Source organism: Mustela lutreola, chromosome 15 (genome assembly GCF_030435805.1).
Source record: "Mustela lutreola isolate mMusLut2 chromosome 15, mMusLut2.pri, whole genome shotgun sequence".
Taxonomy (NCBI): Eukaryota; Metazoa; Chordata; class Mammalia; order Carnivora; family Mustelidae; genus Mustela; species Mustela lutreola.
Genome location: NC_081304.1, coordinates 12,399,442 through 12,417,129, shown reverse-complemented (window position 1 = coordinate 12,417,129; position 17,688 = coordinate 12,399,442). Strand labels below are relative to the sequence as shown.

The window sequence follows — 17,688 nt, the reverse complement described above, 5'->3', positions numbered from 1 at the left end:
ATGTTCCACAAGTAACTGAAACTATATGATAATTGACTCTGCTTGACTTATTTCACTCAGCATAATCTCCTCCAGTCCCGTCCATGTTGATACAAAAATTGGATATTCATCATTTCTGATGGAGGCAGAATATTCCATTGTATATATGGACCATATCTTCTTTATCCATTCTTCCGTTGAAGGACATCTTGGCTCTTTTCACAGTTTGGTGACTGTGGCCATTGCTGCTATGAACTTTGGGGTACAGATGGCCCTTCTTTTCACTACATCTGTATCTTTGGGGTAAATACCCAGTAGTGCAATTGCAGGGTCATAGGCTAACTCTATTTTTAATTTCTAAAGGAATCTCCACACTGTTCTCCAAAGTGGCTGCACAAACTTACATTCCCACCAACAGTCTACGAGGGTTCCCCTTTCTCCAAATCCTTTCCAACACTTGTTGTTTACTGTCCTGTTAATTTTGGCCGTTCTAACTGGTATAAGGTATCTCAATGTGGTTTGATTTGAATCTCCCTGATGGCTAATGACAAACATTTTGTTGTGTCTGTTAGCCATATGTATGTTTTCTTTGGAGAAGTGCCTGTTCATGTCTTCTGCCCATTTTTTGACGTGAATATCTGTTTTTTGAGTGTTGAGTTTGAGGAGTTCTTTATAGATCTTGGATATCAGACTTTTGTCTGTAGTGTCATTTGCGAGTATCTTCTCCCATTCTCTGGGTTGTCTCTTTGTTTTGTTGACTGTTTCCTTTGCTGTGCAGAAGCTTTTTATCTTGATGAAGTACCAAAAGTTCATTTTTGCTTTTGTTTCCTTTTCCTTTGGAGACATGTCTTGAAAGAAGTTGCGGTGACCGATGTCTAAGAGGTTACTGCCTATGTTCTCCTGTAGGATTTTTTTTTTTTTAAAAGATTTTATTTATTTATTTGTCAGACAGAGATCCCAAGTAGGCAGAGAGGCAGGCAGAGAGAGAGAGGAGGAAGCAGGCTCCCTGCCGAGCAGAGAGCCCGATGTGGGGCTCGATCCCAGGACCCTGGGATCATGACCCAAGCCGAAGGCAGCGGCCCAACCACTGAGCCACCCAGGCGCCCCTCCTGTAGGATTTTGATAGATTTTTACCTCACGTTGAGGTCTTTTTTCCATTTTGAGTTTATCTTTGTGTGTGGGGTAAGAGAATAGTTGAGTTTCATTCTTCTATACATAGCTGTCTGGTTTTCCCAGCACCATTTATTAAAGAGACTTTCTTTTTTCCACTGGATATTTTTTCCTTCTTTGTCAAAGATTATTTGACCATAGAGTTGTGGGTCCATATCTGGACTCTCTGCTCTGTCCCACTGGTCTATGTGTCTGTTTTTGTGCTAGTACCATGCTGTCTTGGTGGTCACAGCTTTGTAATAAAGCTTGAAATTAGGCAACATGATGCCTCCAGTTTTGTTTTTCCTTTTTCAATGTTTTCTTAGCAATTCCGGTCTTTTCCGCTTCCGTACAAATTTTAGGATTGTTTGTTCCAGCACTTTGAAAAGTGACGGAGGAATTTTGATCGGGATGGCATTGAAAGTATAGATTGCTCTGGGCAGTATAGACATTTTAACAATGTTTATACTTCTGATCAATGGGCATGGTATGCTTTTCCATCTCTTTGTGTCTTCTTCAATTTCTTTCATGAGTATTCTGTAGTTCCTTGAGTACAGATCCTTTACCTCTTTGGTTAGGTTCATTCCAAGATATTTTATGGTTCTTGGTGCTATAGTAAATGGAATTGATTCTCTAATTTCCCTTTCTGTATTTTCATTGTTAGTGTATAAGAAAGCAACTGATTTCTGTACATCAATTTTGTATCCTCCACATTACTGAGTTGCTGTAAGTGTTCTAGTAGTTTGGGGGTGTGATAAGTGTATTCTTAATTCCCTTCACCTATTTCCCCCTTCCCCTTCACCCACCTCCCCTTTGATAACCACCAGTTTGTTCTCTATTAAGTGTCTCTTGGTGGGTTTTTTTTGTTTGTTTGTTTCCTTTTTTTTGGTTGTTCATTGGTTTCTTAAATTCCACATATGAGTGAAATCATATGGTCATTTATCTTTCTATAAAGCTGTAATTTTTTATAATATAAATAATTATCAGATTTATCTGTTATGTAATTTTTTTCATTTATCAGATTTCTTATACAGCAAAGCATAACTAAAATGTAAAATGGTATCCACTTTATGTTTTTTAATATTTCATAATTCATTATGCATTTTTAATGTAATTGAATTTAAGTTGAGTATTTGAAAGGCTCTTACCAGACTTGAAACTTGGTGGAAATCTTAAGTATTTCATCATAGTACATTTTGAAAGAATAATTTTTCTAATTTTTAAACATCAGTCCATCTATTTTGATGAACCAAATTCAGCACGAGCAAAAGGTTCAAGCCCGGAAGGATTACCAGACTGGGTAATGGGTGAGCTGGGGACCAGTGAACACAAATCAAATGAATCGTGGAAGCTTTCATCTGGAGAAGATTACTCTTTGGGGCAGTCACCAACTGATGTACACAGGTATGCTATGAAAGTGGGATTTAAACATGATTCATTATTTAAACTGTCTTCAGATCTGGTTCATATGTTGCTTTTCCTTGCGAGTTTTTTTTTTTTTTTTTAATGGTAAGTAGTTGGCTTAGTTTATAATTTCATTATATTCGAGGGCTGTGAAGGGATGTCAGGTAGGAAAAATAACAGTTTTGCTGATTCTGTTCTAATTTTAGCCACTTTTTGGGTATTTGTTATATATATATATATATATATATATATATATATATAACTTCTGAGTATGGGATGGATATATACATATATATCCTAATGTTCACGGATATATATGTATATATCCATCCCATACTCAGAAGTTAGTGCCTGAGAACCTTTAAATAACTTACTTGTTTTCCTTTATGACAAACATGAATTAAGAACATTGTTAATGACTTTGCCAAGATGTAACATCCTGCGTATTCATCTTGAAACTTATGCTTGAATTTCTCTTCTTTTCCCCTCATTGCACAATATTTGTTTTGACTTAATAAAATAATGAATGTGAAGGTAAACCCCAGTCAACTGTGTTTTCTCACCAAAGCATGAAACTTAAGTAGGATTTTTAGTGCAAATAAGAATAAACTTCTAAGGTTTTCAAATACACAAAAAGTTTATTATTGTTGTAGTATAACTTTTGGCCTTTAGGAGGGATAGATTTCCATTGGACTTTTATCAAATTTTGAATTTAACTTGGGCATTGTTTTCTGAAAAGTTAAAATTTTGGACAGTGGCAAATTGACATGGAGCATACTTGATGCTTTACGCCTCACCTTTCTCTTGCTAGAACTTGATGTGATTAACAGTATAATCTTTCTCTTTTTACTGTCATTATTTTTTTTTTTTTGGTTTATTCCTTAATCAGATAGAGAAATGTTATTAGTAATTTGAAATGTTTTCATGGTTGATGTAGTCTAGTTACAGGCTTTTCAGACCGCACATAATATGATGAAAAAGAGCAGACAGATGAACACAATCCAAGAAATCCAGTCTACATGAAATTTTTTTTTATTAGAAAGGGGAAAAAAAATGGAGAGGCAATAAGGAGACATTCAGAAGATTAAAGAGAAATGAACAGATGAGTTAATAACAGGTGGTGTTAGATACTTATTTTTTGCAGTCACAGGAGATTTAAAAATAGAAGAGGGGTTATTGTGGCATTTTTGTCAGCCTTGTAGTTGGTAAATGGAGGTATAAAAAGATAAGAAAAACAATTCTTTGTTTGGCTGCAAAATCCATTAGGTGTTTGCCAAAACATTTCTTGAGTGTCCAACTAAAAGCTACGTTCCTTTCTAAGTAGTAAGTATGGAGATGACGGTATAAAGGTGAACTAAAATAGTTTCCTATGTCTTGGAGCTGAGCAGAGGTTGGATACTGATGATCTTCCTGGACGGAATGAATCGTGGGGTGGAGAGATTTGTTTTGTTGGATTTGGAGAGTGTCTTTAAAGATTTTTTGAATGAGTCATTCAGAATTAATAATTGGGGAATTTCATATAAATACCTAGTTTTTTTGACTATTATAAAAACTGGAGACCCAGCTGTCTTTCGAGAAGACAGCCATAGGTTGGAGATAAGTAATTCTTGGTTATTCCCCTGATGCACCGTCACTGTTTGCTGCTTGTTTCTGACACTGAGTTTGACTATGAGCTCTTTTTCCCTTTTAAGAAGGGTTGAGAGGTGAAAGAAGTACTTCTTTTCACATTTTTACATCCTGTCGCAAGTGGGAAGAAGAAAGGTGAATGAAGAAGGCTCATATGACTCAAAAATAGGAGAGAGACTGCATCTTTGTAGAAGTGAAGACTGTTCCTACATCTGGCAGTGTAATCACTCATTCGTTACCTGGATCCTACAGACATTGGATTGTTAGGGGTACTTTTAGATAAATAGGGAAGAGAGTTAGGTGCGTGGAGAATTTCCATAGGTGATTGTGGGGATTTTTGTGAAGATTGAGGTGTGTGTAAAAGTAAGGTTGAGGGTAGGAATTTTTTTTTTTAAAGATTTATTTATTTGATGAGAGAGAAAGAGAGTCATCACTAGTAGGCAGAGAGGGAGGGGGAAGCAGGCTCCCTGCTGAGCAGAGATTCCGGATGTGGGGCTCGACCCCAGGACCCTGAGATCATGACCCAAGCTGAAGGCAGAGGCTTAACCCACTGTGCCACCCAGGTGCCCTGAGGGTAGGAAATTTGAGAAATCAGGAGTCTAGGTGAATGGGCTTTTCTTCTTGGAACAGAGGGTAAAGTTTAAGAAAATATAGTGAGAATATTCTTCAAATATTATTCAGTGACTTTTCTGGAAAATGATACCATAGTAAAACCTCCACAATTTTAACATATAACTTCTTTTTCCTTGTTGCTCACCTGTAATAAAATGGCATGTAATGCAAGTTATTCAAATAATACATAATTGATGGGAAAAGCAGGCAGTCATTTGGTTCTCTTAAGTCCTTCAGACCTTACATTTCTAAAAAGTCTTATTTGACACCCCAGGTCTGTTTGAGGGACTCTGTTTCCCTGGTGCGCTCTTGACATTCAAGGGTTCTATATCTGTCCTCTGTGCTAGAGTGTAAATGTCAGGAGGCAGAGACTGTGCTTTTCCTATTTGCACTGTGTTTCCAGCATCTAGTGCTGGGCGGGAACCTCTTAGGAACTCTGTAAGCATTTGTGCTTGTTGAGTGCTTATGTGCGTGAGTGAATGGTTCTGGGCACCGCCACATACTTAATCTGTGCAAAAACCTTTTGAGACGGGTAGATTGTGACAGAGAGGATGGCCCACGAGGATTAAAATAAAACTTTCAGGACAAGTTGAGGAAAGGATAAATTTTAGAAGTTAAGAGAAGCAGTATAGGCTGTAGAGATGCCCTTCACACACCGTGAGGAATATAAAGATAGTGAGCCAGAAAAGGATACTGAAATATCTTTCTGGTCAAGTATCAGAATACCACGAAGGCTGGAGTCCAATGAGTGCCACAGAAGAAAACTTCTCAGAATATCTTTTCTTATGTTTTTCTCTTAATTTTATCTATTTTCAAATTTTAATTTGATTTAAAGTTTTAATCCACATGTACATGAATTAACAGATATTTGTAATTTTATATACATGAAGGCATTTAAAAAATAAAACTGACTTTTACTTTAGCTAAGGGCAATAAAACTGATTTAAAAGCCAAATACATAATGTGTCAGATGAGATCAGAAGTGGTGGTAAGAGTCTACTGATGGCCTGTCTCCATTTTTCTAAAGTTGCTCCTTTACTAAGTGGTCATACTGTGCTAATGAAAAAGTTAGTATCTGCTAGTGTCGGCCTAATACAGCTAATCAGTTCTGTAAGAAATTGTTTTAAAAAGTTTAAGAGGCTTATAATATTTGACACATGTATGTTTTTATAGTGAATAATTTATTGTTACTTAGAACTGAAGTTTAATGCTGCCTCATAAATTTTACAACCACTTCAACTTGTCCTTTGAAAAACCTCTTTAATCTTAAAAGATTTTCCCCCTTAGTGTTTCTTTTTTGATCACTTTATAAAATCCTGCTTTACTTAGACCTTTTTGTCTGTGAAGTATTTCTAATGGCATTTTAGATTATGCTGTTTGTGTCCTAGCCTTTTCATATTATTAAAGATGCAGAGCCCTTCTGAAGCCTCTTTGTTAGGCCTCCCTATTCAGCGGAGGTGACACCTTTCCTTTACCTTTATTCTTCCTGTAGGATGTAGGCAGTAGCTGCGTTCTAAACATGTTAGAAGTAGTAGGAGGTTATATTCTGCCATGCTTATTCTCATGCCTCCACCTCCCCCCCAATACACATCATACCATGAGTAAACTTAGCATTTCACATCAGACAGCTTTGACATGTAGCTAGTTCCATCCTGGTTTTGTTCTTTGCTTTCCTTTTTCATTATTCTTAGTTTAGGCTTAGGTTATTATCTGTTTTCTTTTACAAAAACCACTTTTCACATCATTTTGCTATTTTATTAGGATCTATTGCTGCATTTAAGTGGCAGACATCTGCTTATTTTCTTGGCAATGAAATATTTTACTTACATTTGAGTTTGGAGCGTGACTTTACAAAATGTTACTGATAAGACCATAGACTTAGATCTCATCCCTGCACAGTTTGGCTGATTTCATTTAGTTCTGCCACCATGAGCTGTATCCATATATATTGTTTCCTGATCATCCTTCAGATACTTACCACTGTGATCTGGTAAAGACTTAATTATCTTTGTGGTAGACAGACTTTCAGGTGGCTCCATGGTCCTCCTCTGGGTTTACACAGTCTTGTATAATCCCTACTCCTTGGGTATGGGTAGGACCTGCAACTTGCTTCTAACTAATAGAATATGGCAGTGGTGTTGGATGTCACTTCCATGATTATGCTGTGATATGTAAGACTCTGTCCTGCTAGCAGACTGGGTCTGGAGTCTTGCTGCCTTTGAAGAAGCAGGCTGCTGTGAGTTCTCTAGCTATTGGACACTGAATGCTGCTGGCAACCCTACGAGCGGGAAAAGTGGATCCCTCCCCAGGAGAGCCTCCAGATGAGAACCCAGCTCTGGGCAAACCATGATGGCGGCCTCATAGGGTCCTAAGCAGAGGGCCCCGCTCAGCTGTACCTACACTTTGGACCCACAGAAACTATGAGAACATATGTAAAACATATGTGTGTTGTTTAAAGCTCTTCAGTTTCTGATACTTTGTTATGCAGCACTAGATGCCTAATACAGTTTTTGTCCTCCTTTTAGGAAGTTATACAAACTGTATACAATACCTGCTTCTTGTAAAAACGTCAGTGTAGAAACACGTGGAGTAAAAAGTCAAAGCCCTACTCTCCAGATCCTCCTATTCCACTTGCCTCACGGGGTGAAATAGTCATCAGCAGTTTGGTGTGTATCATTCTCTGGTAGACACATAGCCACACAGAGGTAATTACAAAGTTAGGGGCTAGTATACACTCTCTGCACTGTTCTGAGACTTGCTCTTTTGCCACTTGCCCTTGTCTGATTCTGTCATGTAGTCCGTGTGTCTTTTTAATTGCAGATCATAATCCATAGTGTGGATAGACTGTAATTTAACCTGTCTCTGTTGCTTTTAAATCTCTATTGTTATAGAGAATGCTTTGGTTAACATTTTGGTACATATATGGCTCTGCAGCTGCCTGCATTTTGGACTGTTACTGTTGCCGAGAAAAGAAATCACTGTTTCAGTAGCTAGGTGCATTAACAAGTTTAATGGATAAACTTGGTGGGATAATTAGCAGGTGCAACATTTTGTGAGTTGGTAACAAAAATCTGTATGGGCTCGTATGGGGAAATATCTAAGATATATAAGTTTAAAAGAAGTATATGAAAGTATAGCGAGCTTCTATTTGTGTGTGTGTGTGTGTGTGTGTATGTGTGTATTTTAAAGAGAATATGTGGATACATATGTGCACACGTGTAAGGGATATTTCTGGGTGTCATGTTTGAAACAGTTTTACTTTTAGAGTATGGGACTAGTCTGGTGTGGAAAGTTGAAAACTTTTATTTTGTACATGTGTCTGTGTTATTTTTAATAGTCTACACACTTATTTTTTTGATAGATTCTGTTTAGTTGCCCTCCAGAATATCATCTTATTAAGATGTTTAGGCATGGACATCATTAACATTAACGATGTACACTTAACTATAAGAAACAGATATACAAGTTTAAACATAAGAATGAAATTTTCCCCCAAAATGAATACTTGTAGATTTCACTTATATTTCTAATTTGTGAAAACAGAAATCAAGTGGGACAAGTTGTACCATTTATGGAGCATCTACTGCATGCTGATACTATTCCAGACATCTTTTATGAGTTATCTGATTTCATCCTCCTCCAGTTCTTTGAGGTTGCCGTGATGGCCCTTTGTATTTATAGATGAGGTAACAGCTTCAGTAAGGTCGTGACACTTCTAGTCCCGGATCCAGTTTCGGAGACTAGGTCTTGATGATTCCAGACCTCACGTTCTTTCTAGTCGACCATGTAGACACACGTACTTTCCGCAGCAAATAAGGAAATTCCGCTTTCATCTGTCTTTTCCCCACTTGAGCTGCATCAGCAGTCCTGGGCGACGGTGCCTTTGTTCTCGGTCATTTCTAGGGTGAGCTGAAAGGAGGCAGTTTGCCTTTGTTCAAATCTCACTTCTGACTCTTGGCAACCATGTGTCCTCAGGCAAGTTACTTAATTTCCCTAAACCCTGGTTTCATCATTTGTAAAATGGAGATCTAGAGCCTCTGACATGAGACCTGGGAAGGTGTTAGCTGTTCTGGCCACCAGCATTGCCGACATGATGATTGTTATTTTAATAGTTCCTGCAGGGCCTTGCTTCTTAGTTTATTTGACCATTCTTTGCTTTCTCTAATTATCCATTCTTCCTAAAGGATATTATCTTAAAATCAATTGGTCAGTTATTTTGAGTTACAAAAAATCATTGTGTTCTTGAGAAAAATAAATTAATGGGTATGCAGAAAGCTTCTCATTGTAAATATGAACCTGCACACTTTCAGAATAAGGAGTGGTAGGAGTAGTTGAAAAGAGGCTTCGAAGGAATCTTTATTTAGGTAAGTCAGCAAATCCCTTTCCCCTTCAGACAGAAGAAATACACTGTCTCTGGCCCCATGCCCTACTTTTTTCTTTCTTTTTTTTTTTTTTTTTTGCATTTGGCCATACCCTAAATTAGAGGCTGCTTAAGTAATAGTTAGACATAAGTTCATGTTGTCTCTGTATATTCTTTTTGTGCATTATCCCAAACACAGAATACAAAGATAATAGGTTGTATTCTTGTCTTATGATTCTGTGGAAAATGTTTTGAAGCTTCTTTTTAATGGCTTGTAATTATTTTTATGACTTTTCAGTGAAGTATGATGTGGTTTGGTAGCTTATCACTGAAGTGAAGTTAGGGTCTAGGATAGAAAAGATGAAAAAGAATGCTTTAATGCCACTTATTATTTTTACTTGAAAGTTTGCTTCAACGTTATGTGTGAAGGGGGCGTTAAGAAGAATCATCCTGCTTCCCCGTGGAAGAAAAACATGGATTCTGCTTATTTTAGAGGACTTTGTTCATGAAAAAGAAAGCATTGGTTTAGATTTCTTTAGATGCCATCTTATCGAGAGCTACCATCTAGATTACATAAAAATTCTAGGAATATGCAAACAGAATTATTATTTATTGTATATTACTTTTACCATATTAGGTTTAGGTTATCTTTATATGAATTAAAGTTTTATCTCTGAATTTATGTTGTATCCTCTAAATTATAAATTTGTTCGTATCTATAGAAAGGACTTGGAGAATAATTATCCTATTTTAAGTGATTATAGAGGACTATAATTTTTTTGCATCTAGCTTTAATGAGATCCTTCCATGGGTTATTCGATGCCAGATTTTAGTTTGGAGTGAGGAATCTAATTATAGCCCTGCCTTTATGGAAAATATGATTTGCTTTACAATGATCCTCTTTATGATGTGGTTTTCCAGGAATGCATTGCAGGAAAAAGCTGGGACCGTGTATGTCCTTTAAAAATGTCTCCCAGCAGAGCAACCATTTCATTTGCTTGTGTAGTTTACGAACATGGCCAGCAGATGGCGATCAAGTATAACAAAAATGTAGTAGTGATTGCGCATGTTGATCTATGTGAAAATAACATTTTTCACTTTAAAAAATAATGATGTAATTCTTTAGTCTGGATACTTAAAAAACTGTAAAAAATATTTTTACTTTGTTAAGCTCTATTTTTATATCTAAACGACCTTAACACTATAAATAGCCCCTATTCCTAGATCGTTGGATGAATATATGGGGGAGCCGATCAAAACCTTTCCTTCCTAGGGATGCTTTATATCCACTGGCATAAATAAATACGGTTGGGATTACACGTAGTAAAACATCCTTAAATGTTCACTAAGTACATTCATTATATTTACAAATAGCCCCGCTGTTTGGGCAAAGATACATTCTGCAGCAGCACCTTCCAGTAGAACTTACTGCGTAGAAATGGCCTATGGCTATGCTGTCCAACACAGGAGCCACTATTCACATATGACTGCTAAGCACTTGAAATGTGACTAGTGTGACTGAGGAGATGAATTTTACATGGTAATTAATTTAAATAGCCATCTGTGATTTAGTGGTTGCTCTATTGGGCTTGGAATGGTAGACCCGGGTCTTCGGCAGGGCCCTTGTGTTGTAAAACCTGAGCTACCAGTGGAGAGCTGCCATCTTGGTGGGGCTGTGGGATGCAGACAGGGACTAAGAGTTGGGTCTTGGTGCATATAAACCGCCTCTGCCCCAGAAGAGACCTTTAGTCTGTGCTTCCTTGTAATTTCACAGGTATCTCTTCTTTGATGATAATCACCCATGATCAGCACCTGGTTGCATTTCTTTCGGTCAGTCTTGGGTTTCAGAGGAGCTCTTGCAAATAAATATTTTTGAAAGAAAGAAAAATTAATCATTTTTCTTAATTTTTTTCACCATTTTGTTTGGGTAGAACCCTTAGGATGGATTACATCTGATTAATTGGATATTTTTGATATAGTGGCCACTTAACCTTGAGCTCTAGAAATAAGTCTGCTACATAAATGAAGAATGAAAACTGTTTCTTAGGGTACTCCATAAAACCTAACATAATATTTCACTCTCATAAAACCATTTAACTACTCATTAATTTTCAACATTCGTGTACTAATTAAATATCATTCTTCGATGTTCACCAAGGCTAGGAAGTGGCAACAGAATTGTAACTGGGATGGAATTGCATTGAAAATAATGGCCTTGTTTTTCTCTTAGACTTTTTTTTTTTTTTTAAAGTGAGTCAGATTTTTTACAAACATAGTCACTTTCTAAAAAAATTTTTAAGGAGTAGGGCTTTGTAACAGCATCTTTTTATTTCACAGGCAAGTTTCTTTTTGTGAGATTATAATATTGAACAGTTTTGATTGTCCTTTTTTTTTTTTTAAAGATTTTATTTATTTATTTGACAGAGAGAAATCACAAGTAGATGGAGAGGCAGGCAGAGAGAGAGAGAGAGGGAAGCCGGCTCCCTGCCGAGCAGAGAGCCCGATGCGGGACTCGATCCCAGGACCCTGAGATCATGACCTGAGCCAAAGGCAGCGGCTTAACCCACTGAGCCACCCAGGCACCCCTGATTGTCCTTTTAATAAACAAAAAAAGATGACAGTAAGCTTATATTACTATAAATCTTAATTTTAAGGGAATAAAAATACTAAGTGTTGTGCTATTAAACCAGAGATCTATTATTAAATGTTTACTTAATTGTATGATTTTTAAGGACAGTTTTTATTTTTAATTTTTAAAATTACATGTGTTATTTTAAGGTAGGAAATGGGGAAAACATGAAGTCTTTAGTCTATGACTCTGGTCATTTTTTAGTTTTGTTAAGCATCTAATTTTTTTTTTTTTCATTTAGTTTTTCTTTTTATTCCTAATAGAGTTCCCTTTGAAAAATTAAAATAAGTATGTTATGGGTCATTGAAAGTTATTTGTATTTTCTTATTTTCAATGTTATTTGATAGTTTACTGCATTATTAATTGTTGTTATTTATTTTTATGTTTCATTCATATTTAGCAATACCCTTAGAAGACAGTTCTTCAGATGGTTGTGTAACATTATGACCCACTGCTCAGATTAATGCAAAGACATGAAATCTAGTTTGTTCTTGCTTTAATTTTCTGATCATTTATAATGCAGTAGTTGTGCCGAAGTTGTACAACTCTGTGATATTTTACAACTTTGAAACAGCATACATGTAAAAAGTGTACAAGAATATACAGGTACACTTTAAAGAACAATTACAAAATAAACATCTCTATCCTTTTGGCGCACCCAAGAAACATCATGTTATAGTACTCCAGGAGACCTTTGGGTGTCCTTCTCTGTTGGCTCCTCTTCCCGTCTCCTGAGAGGAGCATTGTCCTGTCTTTTATGTTAATCATTTCTTGGCATTTTATTTTTTTGAACGTTATATAAGTGGGACCATACTTTTTATATTATTTTGAAGCTTCTTTTTCTCACCATATTTCTCAGATTCATCCATGTTAATAATGTAGCTGTAGTTCAGTCTTTGTGGCAAACTTCTAAAATCAACATGTAACATACAACAAGACACAAAATCTCATGTCTAAAGCTTGATGAAGTTTTACAAAATGAATACCTTTATAAACCACCTTTTAAATCAAGATAGAGAACATCATCGGCTCTCCAGAAACCTTTGTCTTTGTCTTGCTCCTTTGCAGTCATTTATCATCTCCACTCTGCCAAGTAACCACTATTCTGCATTATATCACTATAGATTAGTTTTAACTGTTACTGATTCATAAAGTATGTTCACTTTTTTCTAGCTTCATTGGCTCAACATTATTTTGGGAGATCGATTCATATTGTTGCATTTAGCAACGGATTTTTTTTTTTTTTAATTTTACTACTGTGTGAATATATCACATTTATATATCCATTCTACTGTTACTGGGCATTTGGGTTTTTCCAGGTTTTGGCTATTAGAAATAATTCTGCTGTGAACATTCTTTTACATGTCTTTTAGTGCACATATGTATGCTATGTTGACTTGGAAGTGTAATTACAGCAGATACTGCCAAAGAATTTTCCCATATGGTTATTGCAATTTATATTTCCGTAGTAGGACTTCGGAGTCTGTGGCTCTCCATCTTTCCCAGCACTTGGTTTGTCAGTTTCTTTTAGTTTTAGCAATTCTAGGATGGCGTTTTAACTTGCATTTTCTCTCATGACTAATGACATTGAGCACTTTTCTCCGTGCTTGTTGGCCATTTGGAAGTCCTCTCTTGTGAAGTTCCTATTTCTTTTTAATAAAAAATGGTTTGTCAGTCTTTTCTGTATTGGTTTGTCATAATTCTTTATATATTCTGCATACAAATTGTTTATTGATCCATGTATGGCACATATCTTCTCCTTTCACTGTGTATTCTGTTGAATGTTACTAAGTTATAATGTAGTTTTATTTGTTATTTGTCTCTGATATCATTTGTGTTTGTTTGTGTGTGTCCTGTTTAAGATTACTTGCCTTATCTATCCCAGGATTATGGAGATACTTGTCTGTGTTAGCTTCTTAAAGCTTTCTAATTTTATCTTTCTCATTTAGGCATGTGCCACATCTGTAATTGATTTTTACATATGAAGTGAGGTAGGGCTCCCACCACACCCCTGCCCGCCACTGGCCCAGGATAGCAGATAGCCATTTGATATAGCACCTTAAAAAACAAAAAACAACCCCCCCCCCAAAATAAAACCCTATTCTTTTCCCTCTGCTGTAGTTGGCGTCATTATTGTAAACTAGGAAATCTGGCTTGTGTGGGTTTGTTTCTGGACTCTTATCTCCTACATTTGTCTGTTTGTCGATCCATGTGCTAGTCTATGCTGCTTTAATTACTGTAGCTTTGAAATAAATCTTGATTTTTAGTAGTATAGTATGTGCTTACCTTGGTTTTTTGCATTTTCATTTAAATTTTATAAATAGCTTGCCAGTTTACACACACACACACACACACACACACCCCTCTGTTGAGATTGTGACTGTGTATGTATTGAGTTTGTAAGTCAATTTGGGAAGAATTAATATCTTTATAATACGGAATTAAGCTCCAAGAATCAGGCAAGCAGTGATCTGCTTTTTGTCTCTATAGTTTTGTCTTTTCTAGAAATTTCATGAGTGGAATCATAAAGTATGTAGTCTTATGCATTTGGTTCTTTTACTTTGTGCATTATTATTGAAATTCATTTGCATGTATCCATAGTTTATCATGAATAATGCAGCTGTGGGCATTCATATTGTGAATTTTTCTTTGAACAGGTGTTTTTCATTTCTTTTGGGTGGATATCTAGCAGTGGGTTGTATGATAAGTGTATAGTTAACTTTTTAAGGGAAATATCAAACCATGTTCCAAAGTGGCAGTACCATTTTATATCCCCATTAACAATGTATGAATGTTTCAGTTTTTCACATCTTCAACTCTTGGTATTATGTAAGTGTTTTTGATTTTGATCATTTTAATGGGCATGGGTAGTATTGCATTGTGGTTTTAATTTGCATTCCCCTAATAACTGTGTTGAGCATTTTTTCATGAGCTTAATGGTCATTGGTATATCTTTGGAGAAATGTCTGTTCTAATAGTTACTTTCTCCCCACACACCCAACTAACAATAATCATTATAGACATTTCTAAAAAGGAGAATAATGGGAGGCACAAAGCAGTCATTGGTCCATAGCAATTTTGAAATCTAGTTAGGCAAACATTAAAAATTCCTTAGTTAAGGGTCCAGACCTTGGAATAATATTCCATGTCTCTTGGCTCTTCCCACTGGGTTCTTGATTCCATCTTGTGAGTTCTTCCTTTTTCATGGAAGAGAGCACATATTTGCAGCTGAGTAGTTTTCTCAACCTGCTTCCTTCCAGAAGAATTTTGGGGGTCCACTGACCCCTTCTAATTTTGTATTCTATCTTTTCAGTCCAGGGGAGCAGAGATTTTGCTGATATGATTATCTCAAAAACTTTGTAGACCTCCTAAACATCTCATTCATGTTCATTCCATTAGACAAAATCTACCTATATTAATCTCATTGAGAGTCCCTTTCTATGTTGGGTTCCCTGGGAGAAGATTGAGGGCAATGACCTTAACCTTTCTGGAGACTTCATTGTTTGATTGAGAGAATCTGTATGGAATAGGCTTAATCTTTTTAAAGGTCTCTATGTGTCTGTATAGTACTCTGATGTACCACCTTTAATCTTTTTGATCTTATAAAAAGGTTTTTCATTTCTACTGTATTTCAAGGCAGTGCCCAAACTTCACTTGGATGCCATTTCTTACTTTAGCATCTTTTGCCAGCTGGAGACTGAAAATTTTTAAAACCATGAAGCCCTTGTTCTTTTTTCTTTTAATTTGTTACTCTCCTCTTGCATTTTATTGTAGGCACCAAGAAATACTTTGTTTGGAAATCTCATTCACTGTATCACTTATCTAATTTATTAACAACATTTTCTATTTTACATGTTACTGAAGGTGATAGTGGGCTTTCTGCTGCTGTATAAAAAGGATCCCTCTCCCTCTGGTTTTTATTAACGTCTCTCTCATTTAATCTTGAGCTCTTACTGGCAGTGTCCTCAAATTCCAGATTTCTGCCTACAGCTTCTTCAAGTCAATTTTGTCTTTCTCTGGCATACTATTCAGAGTCCTTCCAGACGCCCACCACTATCTGGTTCACTTGACATTTCCAAGTTTTTAGGCACTATCTCACTTCCAAGTACCAAAATCCATATTAGTTGTTGTCTATTGCTGCATAACAAATTACTCCAAGTCTTAGCAGCTTAAAAACAATAAACATTTATTATCTTGTGGACATGACTTAGCTGAGATTTGTGGCTCAGGTTCTCTTATAAAGCTGTAGTCCAAGTATTTGTGGGGTATTTGTCTGAGGGTCTCAGTCTTACGGCTTTCATTCAGAGGCTTCCTTGTGTTTCTTGTTGTTTAGACTTCTCCAATGGACAGCATGCAGCGTGGTCGCTGGCTTGCATTAGAGATGATAAGCAAGAGTCTTTTTGTAAACTAATCTTGGAAGCGATATCCTACCACTTGTGTTAGATTCAGGTTATTAGAAGTAAATTACTAGATTCATTGTACAGTTTAGGAAAAGGGCTTATACAAGGGCACGAATACCAGAAGATGGGGATCATATGGAGTCATATTAGATGTTGTATAACATATACCTAGAACAAGTATTAAAAAATAGAATAGAAAGACCTATAACCAGGAAGAAATATAACTAGAGGGATTAAAATGGAATATAGTAAAGTAGTCAACACAAAAGAAGATAGGGAAGGAAGAACCGGGGAACAAAGAGCAGATGGGACAAATAGAAAACAAATAGCAAAATGGCAGACTAAATAGAACCATACCAATAGTTAAATTAAATGTAAATAGATTCAATAGTCCAAGCCAAAGGCAGTGATTGATATATTGGATTAAAAAAGCAAGAACAAACTGTGTATTATCTATAAGAGACATACTTTAAAATACAAAGACAAGTAAATTGAAAGAGATGTAGAATGTAAAGAGATGTAAAATGAAAACAAGCATAAGGAAGTTGGAATGGCTATATTAAATGTCAGTTAACTAGGCAGTAAGCTAAGGAGAACTATTAGAGACAAACATAATTTTCTAATGACAGAAGGGTCAGTTCATAAGCATGACATAACAATTATAAATGTGCGTGTAGCAAATAGTAAAGCTTCGAAAACATGAAGCAAAACATAACTGCTAAAGGGAGAAATAAATCCACAAATGTTGCAGATTTTAACATCTTTTCTGATGTAGCAAAAAAACCAATAATGATAGAGGACTTGAAAAAATGCACTGACCCACCTCAGTGTTCTTGACATCTATAAAATACCCCACCCAGTAAGTACGGATTATACATCTGGTAAGTGCACACGGAATGTTCATCCAGGTAGGTCATCTCTGGGTCATAAGAAAAATTTCAGTTGGTCTCAGAAGATGAAGGACATGGAGTATATATTCTGTCCTTATTTGAACTTAATGAGAAATGAGTAATAAAAGTATTGCACATCCAGAAAAGCCCTCAAACATTTATAAATTTAAAAAACCTACTTTTAAAAAAAGATTTAATTTTAAATGATTTCCACACCCAATGTGGGGCTCGAACTCATAACCCTGAGATCAAGACTTGCTTGCCCCACTGACTGAGTCAGCCAGGTGTCCTCAAAAAAATCACCTCTATGCAACCCATTGTTTAAGAAAGAAATCACAAGAGGGGCACCTGGGTTGCTCAGTGGGTTAAAGCCTCTGCCTTCGGCTCAGGTCATGATCCCAGGGTCCTGGGATAGAGCCCCGCATCAGGCTCTCTGCTCAGCAGGGAGCCTGCTTCCTCCTCTCTCTGTCTTTCTCTCGGCCTGCCTCTCCCCCTACTTGTAATCTCTGTCTGTCAAATAAATAAATAAAATCTTTAAAAAAGAACAAAAAGAAAGAAGAGATTCTCACAAGAGAATTTAGAAAATATTTTCAAACAAAAAGTAAGGAAAATGGAAAATTTATGAGGTATAGCTGAGGC

The 17,688-nt window shown here is 36.3% G+C and overlaps 1 protein-coding gene across 8 annotated transcripts in view; it reads left to right on the top strand.

The window, feature by feature from the left end:
* The window catches only part of CEP112 (centrosomal protein 112), a 410,940-nt gene that overhangs the window by 11,308 nt on the left and 381,944 nt on the right, over window positions 1-17,688 (top strand). For 6 of the 8 annotated variants that reach the window (XM_059147617.1, XM_059147619.1, XM_059147620.1 and 3 more), the window contains exon 4: window positions 2,360-2,532. The exons of 1 other annotated variant lie outside the window; for it this stretch is intronic. In XM_059147617.1, coding sequence (XP_059003600.1) covers window positions 2,360-2,532 — 173 coding nt within the window. The remainder of the gene's footprint in view (window positions 1-2,359; window positions 2,533-17,688) is intronic. One more of the 8 variants, XM_059147622.1, reaches the window with a different exon arrangement.